The sequence below is a fragment of the Pan paniscus genome, chromosome 18, assembly GCF_029289425.2.
Source record: "Pan paniscus chromosome 18, NHGRI_mPanPan1-v2.0_pri, whole genome shotgun sequence".
NCBI lineage: Eukaryota > Metazoa > Chordata > Mammalia > Primates > Hominidae > Pan > Pan paniscus.
In genome coordinates, this window is record NC_073267.2 from 77,559,167 (window position 1) to 77,579,188 (window position 20,022).

The window sequence follows — 20,022 nt, forward strand, 5'->3', positions numbered from 1 at the left end:
AACAAATATGGAACGCTTCATGGATTTGCATGTCATCCTTGCACAAGGGGCTGTGCTCATCTTCTCTGTATAGTTCCAATTTTAGTATATGTGTTGCTGAAGCGAGCATGATCTTAGGTTTTATATAGTGATGTTATCCCCAAGAGCAATTTGGGGACTGGTCAGAATCCTGTAGCCTCGGCTGGGCACAGTGGCTCACGCCTGTAATCCCAGCACTTTGGGAGGCTGAGGTGGGTGGATCACCTGAGGTCAAGAGTTCAAGACCAGCCTGGGTAACATGGTGAAACTCGTCTCTACTAAAAATACAAAAAATTAGCCGGGCGTGGTGGTGGGTGCCTGTAATCCCAGCTACTCAGGAGGCTGAGGCAGGAGAATTGCTTGAACCCGGGAGGCGGAGGTTGCAGTGAGTCAAGATAGCGCCTCTGCACTCCAGCCTGGGCAACAACAGTGAGACTCCATCTCAAAAAAAAAAAAAAAAAAAAAAAAAAAAAAAAAAAAAGAATCTTGTAGCCTCTAGCTGCATGACTCCTAAACCATAATTTCTAATCTTTTGGCTGATTTGGTTAGTCCTACAAAGGCAGTCTAGTCCCCAGGCATGAAGGGGGTTTCTTTTGGGAAAGGGCTGTTATCTTCTTTGTTTTAAACTATAAACTATAAACTAAGTTCCTCCCAAAGTTAGTTCAGCCTATGCCCAGGAATGAACAAGGACAGCTTGGAGGTTAGAAGCACGATGGAGCTGGTTAGGTCAAATCTCTTTCACTCTCTCGGTTGTAATTTTGCAATGGCGGTTTCAATAGGAGAGGGAATACGTTCCAGTTAAGAAGACTGAAAACATACAGGCTCTTCTTGACTTTGTTCTGCCCCAAATGTAAATTCATAGCACCCTCACATCTTTACCACCTAAGATTCAAGAACGCCAAGAGGTTAGGGGTCCATCCAAGGTCATACAGGTAGCAGAGAGGCATTCTGATCCGCAGGGCTTCATTTGGGGCTCCAGAATTATAGCTGTTAAGAATGTGAGGACAAGCTCATCACATTTAAAGGTGATGTACACTGGAGGTATGTTAAATGTGCCCCAAGGCAAAATGAGGCTCCCAAATGACTGTATTAAGTGCGAATGATGGTTCTATTTTTAAAATTTATTCTTTTTTCAGAAACAGGGTCTCACTTTGTCATCCAGGCTAGAATACAGTGGCACCATCATAGCTTACTGTAACCTGGAACTCCTGGCCTCAAGTGATCCTCTTGCCTTGGCCTCCCAAAGTGCTGGGATTATAGGAGTGAGATGTCACGTCTACAGATGAACCTATTTTAACATGAAATTCAAACAAATTCATGACAAGATAAGAATCCCAAATGACTGGCCAGGCGCCTTGGCTCATGTCTGTAATCCCAGCACTTTGGGAGGCTGAGGCAGGCGGGTCACTTGAGGCCAGGAGTTCACAACCAGCCTGGCCAACATGGCAAAACTCTGTCTCTACTAAAAATATAAAAACTAGCCGGGCATGGTGGTGTGCACCTCTAATCCCAGCTACTCAGGAGGCTGAGGCCCGAGAATTGCTTGAACCTGGGAGGCAGAGGTTGCAGTGAGCCGAGATTGTGCCACTGCACTCCAGCCTGGGTGACAGAGTTAAGACTCTGTTTCAAAAAAAAAAAAAAAAATGATAACAATACAAAATCATAACCTTATTATTACACTGCCCTCTCTTTAAATAGGCAAACAATGACAATCTTATCACTATGAAAGGATGAGGTTTAGCTCCCAGCAGCAGCCTAGGTCAGCACTGTGGAGAGGTACCAAAAGGTCATTAGGGCCAGGCGTGGCGGCTCACACCTGTAATCCTAGCACTCTGCGAGGTGGAGGCAGGAGTATCTCTTGAGCCCAGGAATTTGAGACCAGCCTGGGTAATATAGCTAGACCTTGTGTCTATTTTTTTTATATTTAAAAAAAGGCGATTTGGTCCTACTCAAAGGAAACAGGCAACTCTGCCCTTAGCCTGATCAGGACCACACTAGGAGCTGCCTTTGGTTCAGTGTGGCCAAGAACTTCCTACCAAAGAGAGATGACCTTAAGGAGAGGTCTCCCTATTACTGGCCTTGAAAAAGTAAACATGGGACATTTATTTAGTGGGGTTATTGCAGAGGGGATATGCCCAGGAGGTAGAGACGGCCCGATCTTTGGAGACTGGGTCACCCCGGTTGAGAATCATAGCACCTTCTCTCATAAGTTGCTTTAGTGTGGTGCTAATTGATGGCCTGCAGGGAGTGGTAGGAGGTAAAATATCAAGGGGACGGTTCCTGGGAAGTCTGTTCTGGCAGGAGGGCTAGCATGAGATCACTCAGATTCTCCAAGGCTCTGGAGAGAGTACTTGTCCGGAAGCATCCCTCTTGTCTTGTGGGGGTACAAAGCCTTACAGGAATTTGCTGGGACTCTGGGAAAGGCAGTACAGCATAGACAAATGGTTTATCAATTTGGGAGGGCCCAAGTATCACCTGGGGGAGTTTACAAAGAGTATTCTCAGGTCAAACTTTAGAGAGCTTAATCCCATCTGGAGTGGGGCTCAGGATTCTGTTATTTTTTTTGAGACAGAATATCAGCTCTGTCACCCAGGCTGGAGTGCAGAAGTGCAATTTTGGCTCACTGAAACCTTCGCCTCCAGAATTCAAGCCATTCTTGTGCCTCAGCCTCCCAAGTATTTGGGATTACAGGCGTGCACCACCACATTCAGCTAATTTTTTTGTATTTTTAATAGAGATGGGGTTTCGCATGTTTACCAGGCTCGTCTTAAACTCCTGACCTCAGGTGATCCTCCCGCTTCAGCCTCCCAAAGTGCTGGCATTACAGGCGTGAGCCACCACACCCGGCTTTTTTTTTTTTTTTTTTTGAGATGGAGTCTTGCTCTGTCCCCTAGGCTGGAGTGTAGTGGTATGATCTTGGCTCACTGCAACCTCCGCCTCCCAGGTTCAAGTGATTCTCCTGCCTCAGCCTCCCGAGTAGCTGGGACTACAGGCGCGTGCCACCACACCGGGTTGATTTTTGTAATTTTTGTGTGTGTGTGTGTGTATATATATATATATATATATATATATATATATATATATAAAAAGAAAATGCTATATGGTTATTTTTCCAGTTTTGTAAAACCGTTTAATCATCTCTCCTCTTTCTCGGCTACCGAGTTGGGATAGAAGGCAGAACCTGAAAATGTACAAGCAAAACTTCTGTGTTCGTCTACCCTTTACTTTTCTGCCAGTACCTTCCAGAGATTTCGCCAAGACGCCCGTTTGTTTTGGGCATTGTTAGAGAGTAACTCTGTCTACTGCTAGTCACATTTCCTTTCCTTTCCTTTCCCTGGGGGCTTAATGGATACCTTTTTGGGGGCAGGAAATACAAACTAAATGTTTATAAATGAAAACATCAACCGAAAGAGCCTTTGTCCTAGATGTGGAGGTTTGGGGTATGAATCCTCAGAAACTACTGAATTCCGCCCCAGTGCTAATTATTCTTAGGGGAGGCACATAAAAACATCATTTATTGTTAGAAATCATGACATGACACAAAGTCAAAATCCACTTGTGTCTTGCTAAAGACTACAGAAAGCCATGCTCAGCAGCTTCTTCTCCAATGCTGGCCAGCAGCGTACCTTTCCAAGTCACAAAGCAGGTCATCCCGCCCTCAAGGAGCCGACAGGGCAGCCCAGAGCCTCCCACTGACAAGTGTGGTCACCCACCCAAGATACTGGGAAAGATCCCTGTTCTAGCATCACATTTTAATCAGATTTGTCAAAATCAGGTTGCTTGCGGCAAAGGCTCTTTCACCGAGGATGCTAGTCCTGGAAGACTTCTCCTTCGGCGAGCCGCCAGCTCAATCTTCTGAACCAGGCTCACATCCCAGGGATGGGTCACAAAACTGATGACGGTGCCTGGCACCTCGCTCCCCACACGGCCCACTCTCCCTGCTCTGTGGATGTAATCTTGCAGCGTTGGGGGGAAATCATAATTGACAACCAGCTCCACACCAGTGCTGTCCAGGCCCCGAGAGGCTATGTCTGTGCAGAGAAGTATGTCTCGGGAGCTCTTCTGGAAGGACTGGAAGATTCCTACCCTCATCAAGGCTGGCATTTGCCCCTGCAACCTTAGGTGTTGGATTTTGTGGTCATCCAGAATATATCCCAGCCAGTTCACAGTGCTGGAGCTATTACAGAACACCAGAACAGTTCCTGAGGGACCAGTCCTTTCTGCTCTGTCACGATGCTTGAGGATGTGCACCAGCTCGGCCACCTTATCGGCTCCCTTCAGTCTCAGAAATGTCTGTTTCACATGAGGCATGATACAGTGGAGCTTGGAGCTGGTGACAGTGGTGACAGCATCTGGGCTGGCGACTTTATTCAGCAACTGGCCTACACCTTCGGGAAATGTGGCTCCTACCAGCACTAACTGAGCTTTGGGATTGAAGGGGTCTTCCAAGTCAGCTGGGCCTTCTGCTATGTGGCTCTTCTCTAAGATGTAGTCCACCAGCTCCAGGAAGCTTTCATCCAGCAGTGTGTCTGCCTCATCCAACACCAAGAAGGAGAGTTGCTCCAGACTGATTAATCGACTTTTCAGGGCCTTCCACAGAGCCCCTGGAGTGGCCACAAGCACATCTGCTGAAGGCCGTCTGGACAGTTGCAGCCTGATCCTACGCATGCCGTGGCCTCCCTCCAGGTCCCGCACCAGCAGGCCCAAGGAGCGGCCCAAGGGTTGGGCCACAGCCCGCACCTGTTGGGCCAATTCTCGGGAAGGAACAAGGACCAGGCCTCGGGGCGCGGGGATAGGAAGGGAGTCCGGGCTTGGCTGGCCCACGAGCCGTTGAAGCAGCGGCAGGAGGTAGCTGAGAGTCTTGCCACTGCCGGTTTCTGCGGCGCAAAGGACATGGCGGCCGCGAAGTAGTGGGGGGATGGTGCTAGACTGCACGGTTGTGGGCTGAACGACTTCAGGCGCAGCCTCCTGTAGTGCGTGCAGCACACGGGGCTCCAGGCCCAGGTCAGCAAAGCTGCCCTTAGACGAGAGCTTTCGCACCGCTGGCGCCTCCTGTTGCGCGCGCTCGATGGAGAAGTGGTCCCGACGCGCGCGTCGACTCTTCCAGCCTTGAGAGGCTAGCGGCGCGCGCTCCCAATGGCCCAGTGTGAGGCGCGCCGGCTGGTTCAACTCCGGCCGCCGCGCCGAAACCAGCAGCGGTCCGGGTCGAACCAGCACCGGCCTCGGGAGGTTCCGCCGCCTGCTCTGCCGCTGTTCCAACTGCCGCTGTAGAGCCACTGGGATGCGCACCACCGGCAGGGGTTCGTCGGGACTGCGGACCGTGAGGCCCCGTCGCGGCGCCAGGAGCAACCGAGTCACGAGGGAAAAGAGCCGCACCGGCCGCGCTAGAGCCATGTTTCCCTTAGTGCGGGAGAAGCGCACATCAGTGATGTCACGGACGCGCCGCGGCCTCGCGTACGGTGGCTGGCGAGGCTCAGTACGGTGTGTGGCGCTGGAGCACCGTGAGGAAGAAGCGAGGTTCTTTTTAAGAGTTCAGCTGCGAGGTCTGTAGCTCCGAATAGGGGATGGCGACATCCAGACCCGGCCAGCCTTGGGGAAGGGCGCGTCGTGGAGGCAGGACTGGAGGCTGGCGATACGAGGCGGCAGTGGGGCCTTGACCCAATGGACCATGAGGGCGGAGGGCTTCTGGCGATTGGTTACCTGGTTCCTGGGATTCTCTTTAGTTGTTCCTCATTGCCCTGAGATAGCTTGTCCCGTGCTGGTATCCGAGGTTGCAGCTGTTTTCCCAGATGTGTTCCCTGCGCAGGGTCTGGTAATCCGTGTTTATTGAGAGTTTGAATGAATGATCAGGCCTAGGGGCCGAGACAGGGGTCTGAAGTCATAGATCTGGGCTCAACCCCTCACCCTCTCTGTCTGTGAGCCCAGAGTGCAAGCTGATGGCTTTCAGCTTCTTCTCTCTCTCAAGTGGGAGATAAGGTCTTCAGGCTTTATTTCAAGTTGGGTCATCTCTTCTTCACAGTTATTTTCCTTCCTTTTCAGCCAAGGTTCACTCTCTACTCCCTCGTCACTCGTCCCAACTTCTCATCCAGAACCCACCCCTCTTGCAACCCGCTCAGCTCCACTGGCTTCCCCGTCAGAAACCTGAATTACCTAAAATAGTAGTAAGAAGGGTGCTGCGACCCTACAAAGTGATCAAGTACTTGGCTTATCATGTAGCCCTGGTCAGGCAGAATATTTTACCTGAATTCAGATATTCGGGTTGTAAGAACGAGAACTATACGAGTCACTTTTTTTTTTTCTTTTCTGAGACACAGTCTCGTTCTGTCACCCAGGCTGGAGTGCAGTGGCGCAATCTCGGCTCACTGCAACCTCCACCTCCTGGGTTCAGGTGATTCTCCTGCCTCTGCCTCCCAAGTAGCTGAGACTACAGCCGTACACCACCCACGCCCGGCTAATTTTTTCTGTTTTTAGTAGAGACAGGGTTTCACTATGTAGGCCTGGCTGGTCTCGAACTCCTGGCCTCAAGCGATCTTCCCACCTCGGCCTTCCAAAGTGATGGGATTATAAGCGTGAGCCACCATGCCCAACAGATACTTCTTGAACAGATCTGGAAAATGGGTGTCAGATCTTTTCTGTAATTTGCAGTGCCTGGGGTGGGAGATAAGGTAAATATTTATGGATTAACTCTCTGGGAGGTTCGTAACATCTGGAGCAAACGTTTCAGTTTCATCAAATACCAATGAAAAGATAAAAACTTTGCTTTTTTTGGAATAGTATGAGGAAAAACTTTCACAATTTTAAGTACACTCTACCCTTGTGCTACACAATTAGACTTTCTGGAGAGTTACCAGATAAATCAGAGGAAGAGAGGCTTTTTTTCTCCACAAGAAAATATCTGGAAGTAGGAAGAGAAAGTTTTGAGTAGTGATGGGTGAATGAACAGTCATTGGATAGGGTAGTGGTTCTAAAACAGGGGTGATTTTGCCCTTTCCCTCCCACCATATTTGACAATGGCTGGATACTTTTTTTTATTTTATTTTTTTTTATAGACAGTCTCACTCTGTTGCCCAGGCTGGAGTACAGTGGTGCGATGTCAGCTCACTGCAGTCTCTGCCATCTGGGTTCAAGGGATTCTCCTGCATCAGCCATCTGAGTAGCTGGGATTAGAGGCGTGCGCTACCACTCCCAGCTAATTTTTGTATTTTTAATAGAGACAGGGTTTCACTATGTTGGGCAGGCTGGTCTCAAACTCCTGACCTCATGATTTGCCCACCTTGGTCTCCCAAAGTGCTGAGATTACAGGTGTGAGCCGCTGTGCCCGGCCCAATTCTATGCTACTTTTATGATTCTTTCCAAACTCAGGGCTTCTCCTTATCCAGATAGTTCCTTGGGGCTAGGCTCATGCCTGTAATCCCAGCTACTCGGGAGGCTGAGGCAGGATAATCGTTTGAACCTGGGAGGCGGAGGTTGTTGCAGTGAGCCGAGATCGCACCATTGCACTCCAGCCTGGGCGACAGGGCGAGACTCTGTCTCAAAAAAAAAAAAAAAAGGTCCCTTGGATGTTTGTCCCAACAGGTTTCATCCATTTCCATGTGCCACTGTTTTTCAGATATCAAACAAAGAATTACTCTGTACAAAGCCAGAACACATATATCAAAGTAATCCTGAAGTATCAGAACAAAATAATAGGTATGTATATGCATTTGGGTTTTTGGGTTTTGTTCAAATATCCAGGGTAGGGTAGCTGGTTAATATATAGTTGTTTTCTCATTATGCTTGAGTCCTTACAATATGATTACCTCAAAATTTCACAGGAGTTAGAGCTTGCCTAAGCCTGTCTGTGTCTGTGGCCACTAATTTCTTCTTGTCACATCACTAGACACTGCCTACCTTTTTTCCCCCTCACTCACAGAAGACATTGATTAACTTCTAAATGTTTTCTGAGATATTTTTATAAGTAGTGCTTTAGAAATAGGAAAGGTGTCCTTATTGTGAAAAAAAATCTAAGCTCCTGAGATCAGGAGCTTGGTGTGTTCCTTGGATCTCAGTTAATAATGGTATATTCATTCATTCATTCAATCATTCATTCAACAAATACTTCCTGAGCACCACGCATGTGCCAGGCATTGATAGTGAGGAAGACAGCCAAAATCCCTGCCCTTGTGGAGTTTACATTCTGATTTAATTGATTTGGGTTAAGGCCTAGACAAGGTCTTGCTCTGTCACCCAGGCTAGACTTCAGTGGTACAATCTCGACTCACTGTAACCTCTGCCTCCCAGGTTCAAGTGATTCTTCTGCCTCAGCCACCCCAGTAGGTGGGAATACAGGCACGTGCTACCAAACCCGGCTAATTTCTGTATTTTTAGTAGAGATGAGGTTTTGCCATTTTGACCAGGCTGATCTCGAACTCCTGACCTCAGTTTATCTGCCTGCCTTGGCCTCCCGAAGTTCTGGGATTACAGATGTGAGCCATTGTGCCCAGCCGAGAAATTGGTATTTTTAGAAACCTCTCCAGATGTAACTAAGCTTGAGAATCACAGTTATAAATGAAGCACTATGGGAATTGCAAAGCATTACAGCAATAAAAAGTGCTATTGGTATTCCTTTATTGTCCATCCATTTTCCCACCTGTAGCAGGGCTGTGTGCAGGTAATCATATTTTCAGTCATTATCACTATAGTATTCCTGGACCCTTTGACCTTCCTTCTCATCCAGCTCCCTACCTGCTCTTTGTTTTTTACCCTCTTGTCTACCTTCTGTTTCCCGAGTGATGTTATTAAAGCACAGCTAGGCCTGGTGTGGTGGCTCACGCCCGTAATCCCAGCACTTTGAGAGGCCAAGGCGGGCAGATCACGAGGTCAGGAGTTTAAGACCAGTCTGGCAAACGTGGTGAAACCCTTTCTTTACAAAAATACAAAAATTAGCTGAGCATGGTGGCAGGCACCTGTAATCCCAGCTACTCGGGAGGCTGAAGTGGAAGAATTGCTTTAACCCGGGAGGCGGAGGTTGCAGTGACCTGAGATTGTGCCATTGCATTCCAGCCTGGGTGATAGAGCAAGAGTCTATCTGAAAAAAAAAAAAAAAAAGCACAGCTATGGCCATGTTACCCTTTGACTCAAAAACCATTCATGAATCCTTGTTGCCTGCAGATTATTTCCTAATCAGTATCCAGAATTGGGCTCAACCTCTTCTCCTGTTGCTTTCTTATGTGGATCTTGTTCACTCAAGTGATGGCTCCATGCAAGTTGGCCAAAGGGCTTGTAGTCCTTTACTGGGTAAGCCAAAGATTGGAGTAGTCATTCGTCTCCTCTAAAACCAAACTTGAGTGATAAAAAAGCACTTTAAATGCACTTTGGCTGGGATAGAGTTCTTCTGTGACTGAAGCATGGAGTGGATCATAGCTCTTGTTGCACTTGGTCCATTAACTTCTTGTTTTTTTTTTTTTTTTTGGAGATGGAGTTTCGCTCTTGTTGCCCAGGCTAGAGTGCAGTGGCATGATCTCAGCTTACTGTGACCTCCGCCTCCCGGGTTCAAGTGATTCTCTTGCCTCAGCCTCCCAAGTAGCTGGGATTACAGGCACGCGCCACCACACCTGGCTAATTTTGTATTTTTAGTAGAGACGCGGTTTCTCCATGTTGGTCAGGCTGGTCTGGTCTCGAACTCCCGACTTTAGGTAATCCGCCTGCCTTGGCCTCCCAAAGTGCTGGGATTACAGGCGTGAGCCACCTCACCCGGCTGCCATTAACTTCTTTTTACAGCAAACACTAAGCATCTACCATATGCCAGATTGTATGCTCTCTGATGAGGATCTGGTGATGAACAAGCCACAGTGCCTATTTTCACCTTACAGTGAAGAAGGCATATTGACAGATAGTTGCTCTTCTATTAATAGTTGCCAGGATAGCTCCATGCCAGGACAGGAATGAGCTCACAGATGCCTTTACCGTGTTTTGGGAGATGTTGGTCAGAGAAGGCTTCCAGGAGGAGGTGATGAGGTTCTAAAAGTCTACAGGGAGTCAGCCAGGTGGAAGAATAGGGACGTGGCCCCTGGGCAGGGACAGCTTGTTCAGAGACCCCATACTGAGAGAGAGCAGGCCAGGCTGGGGAACTAGAAATATTTAAGAATAGCTGAAGCTTAGCATGGGGGAGTTCTGAGGGCAGGAGGCAGGTGATGAAAGAGGCTTCTATGGAAGGTGGAGACCAGACCTTATATTTACTGTGTTAAAGAGTGTAGACTTAATTTTACAGGCAGTAGGGAAGGCATCCAGAAATGGAACTATCATGTTTTGCGTATCATATCTTTGCGTTTGGAAAGAGCCCTTTGGCTGAAAGGAGCATGGATTGGAAGTGATAAGCCTGGAAGCAGAGAGACTGGTTTGGAGACTGTTGTCATGGTTCAGTTGATAGATGATGGCAGTTGTAGAGCTGAGAAGCTCTTTGAGGTTAAGAGCTTAGTGCTTTCCGTGTCTTTATACCTCACACGCTGCCTTGATCTTAAAAGAGCTAGCAGATGTTTGTCGATATAACAACATAATAATAGACGTTAGAGGCCAGGCGCGGTGGCTCACACCTGTAATCGCAGCACTTTGGGAGGCCAAGGCGGGTGAATCACGAAGTCAGGAGTTTGAGACCAGCCTGGCCAACATGGTGAAACCCCATCCCTACTAAAAAAAAAATACAAAAAATTAGCTGGGCGTGGTGGTGGGCACCTGTAATCCCGGGAGGCGGAGGTTGCAGTGAGCTGAGATCACGCCACTGCACTCCATCCTGGGAGACAGTACGAGACTCCGTCTCAAAACAAACAAACAAAAAATAGAGTGTTGAAACCATGAAAGCATGATGAGAGTGGCTAACATTTATTAAGCCTTTACTATGTGCTGAGAACTGTGGTACACCATGGAATTCACTCTTCACAGCATTTCTTTTGACTCCCATAGTGGAGCCTCATATTCCACAAGGAGAAGCTGAGGCTCAGCTGGGTTAATTAATGTGCCCGAGGCACAGCTGGGATTCAAGTGAAGGTCTGTCCAATTCCAGAGCTCAGGATCTTAACTATGAAATGCTGTATCAGGGCTGGGCACAGTGGGTCACGCCTGATTCCAGCACTTCAGAAGGTTAGGCAGGAGGATCGCTAGAGGCCAGGAGTTGGAGACTAGCCTGAGCAACATAGCAAGACTGTATCGCTACAGAAAAATTTAAACACAAAATTAGCTAGATGTGGTGGAACATGCCTGTAGTCCCAGTTACTCCGGATGCTGAGATGGGAGGATCACTAGAGCCCAGGAGTTTGGGACTGCAGTGAGCCATGATTGTGCTGCTGCACTCCAGCCTGGGCAACACAGCAAGGTCCCATCTGTAAAAAAAAAAAAAAAGCTATATCACCTCTTTCTCCTCAAATCTAACAAATCATTTTTACTTTTTGTCATGTGCATGTATTTTGTTTTCTGTTTTTAATTTTTGTTTTTAATTTTTATTTTTAATAGAGATGGGGTCTTACTATGTTGCCCTGACTGGTCTTGAACTCTTGGGCTCAAATGATCCTCTTGCCTCAACCTCCCAGTGTTAGGATTACAGGTGTGAGCTACCACACCTGGTGTATTTACACTTTTTTTATTTTTTTGCAAGGCAGAGTCTTGCTCCAATTTCCAGGCTGGAGTGCAGTGATACGATCTTGGCTCACTGCAGCCTCCAGCTCACAAGTTCAAGTGATTCTCCTGCCTCAGCCCCCCAAGGATCACAGGCCTGCACCACCATACCCGGCTAATTTTTGCATTTTTTGGTATAGATGGGGTTTGCCATGTTGCCCAGGCTGGTCTTGAACTACTGAGCTCAGGTAATCTGCCAACCTTGGCCTCCCAAAGTGTTGGGATTATAGGCATGAGCCACTGGACCCAGCCACATGTTCAGATTAGGAAATAAGATAATTCTGTAAATACTTGATTCTAGTTGACTTTCCAAATTTGAATTTTAGAGCTGGATGCAGTGGCTCACGCCTGTAATCCCAACACTTTGGGAGGCTGAGGCAGGTGGAGTAGCTAGGACCACAGGTGTGCACCACCATGCCCAGCTAATTTTTTGTAGAGGTGGTGTCTTATTATGTTGCCTGGGCTGGTCTTGAACTCCTGGCCTCAAACGATCCCCCCGCCTCAGCCTCCCAAAGTGCTGGGATTACAGGTGTGAGCCACCATGCCTGGCCAGAAATTGCTTTTTAAGCAAGCTTTGTCTTTGGGGAAAATTGACAGGGAAGGGAATGGTAAAGTTTGTTTATACCCATTATTTTTCCTGAATAGTGTTATGTTCAATCTGAAAGCACTATAATTAATGGGATTATGAAAGTTGCAGATACCAGGATGAAACCGCTTTTGTCAAAATAGGACAAGGAAGGTGTGAAGTAGAGGGAGCTCATGCTTACATGTCTGAGATAAGAACTGTTTCCAAGGATTTTCTAAAAACCCCACTGGAGGCCAGGAGTGGTGACTCACATCTGCAATCCCAGCACTTTGGGAGGCTGAGGCGGGTGGATCACTTGAGGTCAGGAGTTCAAGACGAGTCTGGCCAACATGGTGAAACCCCGTCTCTACTGAAAACACAAAAATTGGCCGGGCATGGTGGTTAATTTTTGTCCCAGCTAATCAGGAGGCTGAGGCAGGAGAATTGCTCGAACCTCGGAGGTGGAGATTGCAGTGAGCCAAGATCATGCCACTGTACTCTAGCCTGGGTGACAGAGTGAGACTCCATCTCAAAAAATAAATAAATAAATAAATACCCACTAGAAATCCCTTCATGTCTTTCTTGAATTACCTGCTTTGCATGGCTTGCATGTTTTGCATATGTATATATATTTCTATGACAAAGTTTATCAGTAGACATTTTGGTTTTCTTTTTCTTTTTTTTGGAGACAGGGCCTTGCTCTGTCACCCAGGCTGGAGTACAGTTGCACAATCATGGCTCACTGCTGCATCGAACTCTTGGACTCCAAATGATTCTCCTGCTTAAGCCTCCCAGAGTGGCTGGGACTGCAGGCACCTTCCATCACTCCTGGCTAGTTAAAAAAAATATATATTTTTTTGGTAGAGATGGGATCTTGCTATGTTGCCCAGGCTGGTCCCAAACTCCTGGCCTTGAGTGATCCTCCTGCCTTGGCCTCCCAAAGTGATGGGATTACAGGTGTGAGCCACCTTGCCTGGCATAGACATTTTTTAGGACTATCGTAATTCAGATAAAATGCTCTGGAAAGAATACTTGCCCAGTAATGGCATCTCCACCAATGAACTGAAGACAACTCTGGCTTTGATCCTCTAGGAAACTCATGAACTCTTTTTTTTCTTTTTTGGAGATGAGTCTCGCTCTGTCACCAGGCTGGAATGCAGTGGCGTGATCTCTCACTGCAACCTCTGCCTCCCGGTTTCAAGCGATTCTCCTGCCTCAGCTTCCTGAGTAGCTGCGACTACAGGCATGCGCCGCCACACCCAGCTAATTTTTGTATTTTTAGTAGAGACGGGGTTTCACCATGTTGGCCAGGATGGTCTTGATCTCTTTACCTCGTGATCCGCCTGCCTTGGCCTCCCAAAGTGCTAGGATTACAGGCATGAGCCACTGTGTCTGGCCATGAACTCTGTTTCTAAGCAACTTATATAAATCTCTCCCTTTCTGCCAATAAAAGCTTCCTTTTCCCCTTCTGTCACCAGATGTACTTGTGGCTTGCCCTTCTGTGTATCCTGGATTATAATCCTTTTCTCTCATTCTCAAATAAACTCAACATGTTTGGAGGTATTTTTCTTTAATGTCTTTTTTTTTTTTTAAGGTTAACAGGATATTATGTCCATGTAACTGAAGTTAAGGTTATTATTTTTTATTTTTTGAGATGGAGTCTCACTCTGTTGCCCAGGCTGGAGGGCAGTGGTGCGATCTTGGCTAACTGCAACCTCTGCCTCCCTGGTTCGAGTGATTCTCCTGTTTCAGCCTCCCGAGTAGTTGGGATTGCAGGTGCACACCACCATGCCTGGCTAATTTTTTTATTTTTAGTAGAGACAGGGTTTCATCATGTTGGCCAGGCTGGTCTGGAACTCCTGATCTCAGGTGATCCTCCTGCCTTGGCCTCCCAAAGTGCTGGGATTATAGGCATGAGCCACCTCGCCCAGGCAAGGTTACTGTCTAAGAAATTGAGCGTAATAGAGGAGACCAGCCCTTAAAAGGAATGGTAGAAGAGATTGGAAATGAGTGACTAAAGTGGTGATGTGGGTGTGATCTCAGGGTGGGGTGAGTGGTTGTGGCAGTAACTGGGAAAGGCGTGGGGGCTGCCTAGTTTTTCTCAGAGGAGCCTCCTTAGAGGCAGGGTGTGTCAGGCACCTCTGACTGAGTGCCAGAGGAAGTTGCCAGACCAACCACCCTACAAGAGGCTGTCCTCTTGGCTACCACAGTGGTGAGTATTCAGTCACACCTTACTAAGCAGCCTCTAAAGGTCATGTACCTGGCTCAGTGCTAGAAATTTGGCAGTGAACTAAGCAGCCACACTCCTGTTCTTGTAGAACTTGTTGTCCTGGTGGTCTCCAGGAGGAGCTGAGGATTGAACAAGAAACTACAGCAGTCAGTGTGGACACATGGAGTGTAACTGAGCTGCAGAGAAATGTAGGGTGTTTGGAAAGCATGGGACCAGGGACCTGAATTTGATTTTCTGTAGGGACGTATCTTCACAAAGGGGGCATTCAAGGACAAGGGGACCTTAGCATGGGCATGCATGACTGAGTTGGAGGAGTATTCCAGACAGAACTGCAAGTGGGCAGGCCCCAGGGAAGCAGACAGTTTGGTGTGGGAGACTTTAAAGGAAGGCCAGGGTGGCCGGGCACAGTGGCTCACACCTGTAATCCCAGCTCTTTGGAAGGCCAAAGTGGGTGGGTCACCTGAGGTCAGGAGTTAGCTGGGTGTGGTGGTGGGTTCCTGTAATCCCGGCTACTCGGGAGGCTGAGGCAGGAGGCTGAACCTGGGAGGTGGAGGTTGGAGTGAGCTAAGATTGCGCCACTGCACTCCAGCCTGGGCAACAGAGGGAGACTCCATCTCAAAAAAAAAAAAAGGGAATGCCAGGGTGGCCAGGGCCGAGAGGGAGGGTGAGAGAGATACAGGTGAGGGTGAGGCTGGAGAGGTGGGTAGGGACTGATCATGCAGGGCCTTGTGGGCCATTAGAAAGGTTTAGGATTTTTCCTAAAGTCAGTGGGAAGCCATTGAAAGGTATAAACGGGGGAGTGGTATTATCAGAGTTGCCTTTTTAGGATCCCATACTGGCAGAATGGATAGGAAGGGGCAAGTGTAGATTTTGGGAGACACATTTGGGGGCTGTGCTAAAGTCCTGGCAACAGATGAGCAGAGGGTTTCTGGTGCGCAGTTGTGGCCATTGGGATGTAGTAAAGCATGTGGGTTAGTTATATTTTGAAGGTTATTTCAATAGAAGTCAGTGATGGATTGAATGTGGGGAATGTGGGTTAAGAATGAGTAATTGGGAGACTGGAGATGCTATTAATGAAATGGGAAAGATTTTCTTTCTACTTATTGGACTGGTTAACATGTTCTCTTCCTTTAGACCTTGGATCAGAGATTATTTCTTTTTAAAATTATTTTTATTTAAAAATTAAAAAAAAATTTTTTTTGAGACAGGGTCTTGCTCTGTCACCCAGGTTGGAGTGCAGTGGCATGATCATGGCTCACTGCAGCCTCAACCTCCCAGGCCCAAGTGATCCTCCAACTTCATCCTCCCAAGTAGCTGAGACTACAGGTGCTAATTTTTTTTTTTTTTTTTTTTAAGATAGAGTCTTGCTGTGTCACCCAGGCTGGAGTGCAGTGGCACAATGTCAGCTCACTTCATCTCCTGGGTTCAAGTGATTCTCTTGCCTCAGCCTCCTGAGTAGCTGGGATTACAGGCGCATGCCACCACGTCTGGCTAATTTTTGTATTTCTAGTAGAGATGGGGTTTCACCATATTGGCCAGGCTAGTCTTGAACTCCTGACCTCAAGTGATCCACCCACCTCGTCCTCCCAAAGCACTAGGATTACAGACATGAACCACCGTGCCCAGCCCAATTTTTGCATTTTTTGTAGAGATGGGGTTTCACCATGTTGCCCAGGCTGATCTTGAACTCCTGAGTTCAAGCAATCTGTCCACCTTGGCCTCCCAAAGTGTTGGGATTATAGGCGTGAGGCACCTTGCCTGGCCTAGTTTTATTTTTATTTTCAAACAGGGTCTCACTGTCACCCAGGCTGGAGTGCAGTGGTATGATCTCAGCTCAGCTCGGCAACCTCTGCCTCCCAGGCTCTAGTGATCTCACCTCAGCCTCCCGAGGAGCTGGTACTACAGGCATGCACTACCACTCCTGGCTAATTTTTATGTTTCTGTAGAGATGAGGTCTTGCCATGTTACCCAGGCTAATTTCCAACTCCAAGCTGATCTCCCATCTCCAACTCAAGCGATCTCCCCACCGTGGCCTCCTTAGTGCTGAGATAACTGGCGTGAGCCACTGCCTGTCTTTTTATTATTTTTATTTTTTGTAAAGATGGGATTTTGCTATGTTGGTCAGGCTGGTGTTGAACTCATGGCCTCAAGCAATCCGCCCACCTCAGCCTCCCAAGTAACCGGGACTATAGGCATGTGCCACCACCCCCAGCTAATTTTATTTTATTTTTTTTATTATTTTTGGGTAGAGATGGAGTTTTGCCATGTTGTCCAGGCTTGTCTCGAACTCCTGAGCTCAAGCAATTCATCTGTCTCATCCTCCCAAAGCACTGGAATTATAGCATGAGCTACCATGCCTGGCCTCTTTGTGACTGTTTAGAGGAGACCATATTTGGTTAGAATAAATCATATTAGGCTGGGCGTGGTGGCTCATGCCTGTAATCCCAGCACTTTGGGAGGCCGAGGTGGGCGGATCACGAGGTCAGGAGTTCAAGACCAGCCTGGCCAATATGGCAAAGCCCCATTTCTACTAAAAATACAAAAATTAGCTGGGCATGGTGGCGCGTGCCTGTAGTGCCAGCTACTCTACTCGGGAGGCTGAGGCAGAAGAATTGCTTGAACCCGGGAGGCAGAGGTTGCAGTGAGCCAAGATTGCACCACTGCACCACTCTAGCCTGGGCAACAGAGCAAGACTCTGTTTAAAAAAACAAAACAAAACATAATATAAGCAGTAGTTTTCTTTGGGACGTGAGATTCTGATTTTCTTCTTTTTCCTCCTGTTGGCTCTCCCTTCAGAGTATTTCTAGAATGTGACCACTTCTCACCACCTTCACTACCAGCTCCAGGGTCTGAGGGAGCCACCATCATCTTTCACGTTGATTACAGAATCGCCTTCTCTCTGGTCTTCCTGCATCTGTGCCCCCGGATAGTCCACTCTTAGTGCAGCAGTCATAATGATCATGTAAAAATATGAGACAGTTCATGCAGAGCTAATGAAATTCTCAGCGTATCCTACAAGGCTCTACATGATCTGACCATTGTATCCTGTTTTCTTACTGCTGTTAACATTGTGTATCTGACTCTGTGTTTTCCCCTTTTTTTTTTTTCTTTTTCCTTGCTCTGTTGCCTAGACTGGAGTTTAGCGGTATTATCATATCTCACTGTAACCTGAAACTCCTGGGCTCATGTCATCATTCTGCCTTAGCCTTCCAAATTGCTCTGACCATAGGCATATGCCACCATGCCTGGGTAATTAAGTAAAAATTTTTTTTTTGGTAGAGACTGAGTTTATGTCGCCCAGGCTGGTCTGCAAACTCCTGGCCTCAAGCAATCCTCCTGCCTTGGCCTCCCAAAGTGCTGGGATTATAGGCATGAGCCACCGTGCCTGGTCTCTCTTCTTCATTCTATGTGTTTTTTTTTTGAGACATTTACCCTCTGTTACCCAGGCTGGAGTGCAGCGGCGCAATCTCAGCTCACTGCAACCTGTGCCTTGCAGGTTGAAGCAATTCTCATGCCACAGCTTCCCGAGTAGCTAGGATTACAGGTGTGTACCACCACATCCCGCTAATGATATATATATATTTTTTATTTTTATTTTTAGACGGAGTTTTCCTCTGTTGCTCAGGCTAGAGTGCAATGGCGCGATCTTGGCTTATTGCAACCTCCACCTCCTGGGTTCAAGCAATTCTCTTGCCTCAGCCTCCAGAGTAGCTGGGACTACAGGCATGCATCAGCACAGCTGGCTAATTTTTTTTTTTTTTTTTTCGAGACAGAGTCTTGCTCTGTCGCCCAGGCTGGAGTGCGGTGGCATGAGCTCGACTCACTGCAATCTTCCGCCTCCTGGGTTCAAGAGATTCTTTGCCTCAGCCTCCCAAGTAGCTAGGATTACAGGCACTTGTCATCATGCCCAGCTAATTTTTGTATTTTGAGTAGAGACGGGGTTTCACCATCTTGGCCAGGCTGGTCTTGAACTCCTGGCCTCAGGTGATCCACCTGCCTCTGCCTCCCAAAGTGCTGGGATTACAGGCGTGAGCCACCTCACTCGGCCCAGCTGGCTAATTTTTGTATTTTTAGTAGAGACAGGGTTTCACCTTGTTAGGCTGGTCTGGAACTCCTGACCTTGTGATCCACCTGCCTCAGCCTCCCAAAGTGCTAGGATTACAAGCGCAAGCCACAGTGCCCAGCCTAATTTTTTATATTTTAAGTAGAGATGGGGTTTTGCCATGTTGGCCAGGCTGGTCTCGAACTCCTGACTTCAAGTGATCCACCCACCTTGGCCTCCCAAAGTATTGGGATTATAGGTGTGAGCCACTGTGCCTGACCACATTCTACGCTTTAATCACATTGGCTTTCCTGCTGTTCCTCTAACACAGTAGGCAATCTCTTGCCTCAGGACCTTTGCATTGGTTATTTCCTCTGCTGTGCATTCTTCTTGAGTAACTCAAATCTTTGCTCCATTTTTTTTTTCTTCTCAGGGGTCTTCATTGATCAAATCTTATCTTCTCATTAAAGCCCATGTTGACTTCTCTATTTCAAATTGCAACCCATCCCCAGCACTTTCAATCTCCCTTCTCTCTGCTCTAGCATTACCAGTTTTCCAACATACTATATAGTTTACTTATTTGTTATGCTTTTTGTTTTTTGCCTATACTCTCTGGCTAGAATGAAAACTCTGCTTCAGATACTCCAGTGCAGGTATCTGAGTAAAAAAAAAAAATGATTGAAAACTGCCAGAGCAGGGATTTTTGTCTGTTTTTTTTTTTTTTTCTCTAATGTATCCCAGGAGACTGGGTCAGCGACTGGCACAGACTAGGTACTTAATAAATATTTGTTAGATGAATGTATGTGCATGTATACTAACTTTTATGTTCAGGGAAAAGGAAAACAGGCCAGGTGCAGTGGCTCATGCCTGTAATCCCAGCACTCTGAGAGGCTAAGGTGGGCAGATCACTTGAGGTCTGGAATTCAAGACCAGCCTGGCCAATGTGGTGAAACTCCATCTTTTTTTTTTTTTTTTTGAGATGGAGTCTTGCTCTTGTTGCCCAGGCGGGGGTACAATGGTGCCATGTTGTCTCACTGCAACCTCCGCCTCCCAGGTTCAAACAATTCTCCTGCCTCAGCCTCCTGAGTAGCTGGGATTACAGGTGCCCACCACCATGCCCAGCTAATTTTTGTATTTTTTAGTAGAGATAGGGTTTCACCATGTTGGCCAGGCTGGTCTCAAACTCCTGACCTCAGGTGATCCGCCTGCCTCGGCCTCCCAAAGTGCTGGGATTACAGATGTGAACCATCGTGCCTAGCTGTAAAACTCCATCTTTACTAAAAATACAAAAATTAGCCGGTCGTGGTGGCAGACGCCCATAATCCCAGTTACTTGGGTTGCAGTGAGCCCTGCACTACACTGCACTCCAGCCTGGGTGACAAAGCAAGACTGTCTCAAAAACAAAAACAATCAAACATAAACAACCAACCAAAAGAAAATGAAAACTACTCTGCTAGAACCTTGAAGAAGGGAAGCCTGCTCTTGATAACAGGAGAGATTTTCTTCATTTGAATTTCTGAC

General features: G+C 47.4%; 2 protein-coding genes and 1 non-coding gene across 14 annotated transcripts in view; 1 reads left to right on the forward strand and 2 right to left on the reverse strand.

The window, feature by feature from the left end:
* DUS2 (dihydrouridine synthase 2) overlaps positions 1 to 20,022 on the forward strand; it is a 79,975-nt gene that overhangs the window by 18,660 nt on the left and 41,293 nt on the right. For 6 of the 12 annotated variants that reach the window (XM_063597670.1, XM_063597668.1, XM_063597669.1 and 3 more), the window contains 2 exons: positions 7,628 to 7,707; positions 9,169 to 9,294. The exons of 1 other annotated variant lie outside the window; for it this stretch is intronic. In XM_063597670.1, the coding sequence (XP_063453740.1) occupies positions 9,226 to 9,294 (69 nt within the window). In that variant the 5' untranslated portion in view covers positions 7,628 to 7,707; positions 9,169 to 9,225. Of the gene's footprint in view, positions 1 to 5,424; positions 5,562 to 7,627; positions 7,708 to 9,168; positions 9,295 to 20,022 lie in introns of those variants that run through there. 5 more of the 12 variants (XM_063597672.1, XM_055100356.2, XM_034940496.2 and 2 more) reach the window with 4 other exon arrangements.
* On the reverse strand, positions 2 to 109 carry LOC117976388 (U6 spliceosomal RNA). Its single transcript, XR_004667066.1, has one exon. It is a non-coding gene; the product is annotated as a U6 spliceosomal RNA (small nuclear RNA).
* On the reverse strand, positions 3,515 to 5,469 carry LOC117976265 (probable ATP-dependent RNA helicase DDX28). Its single transcript, XM_034940486.3, has one exon. The coding sequence runs from the start codon at positions 5,410 to 5,412 to the stop codon at positions 3,790 to 3,792; it is 1,623 nt and encodes a 540-aa protein (XP_034796377.2). The 5' UTR covers positions 5,413 to 5,469; the 3' UTR covers positions 3,515 to 3,789.

Coding starts and splice junctions, on each gene's coding strand:
- LOC117976265 (XM_034940486.3), bottom strand. CDS start 5,412: ATGGCTCTAGCGCGGCCGGTGCGGCTCTTTTCCCTCGTGACTCGGTTG.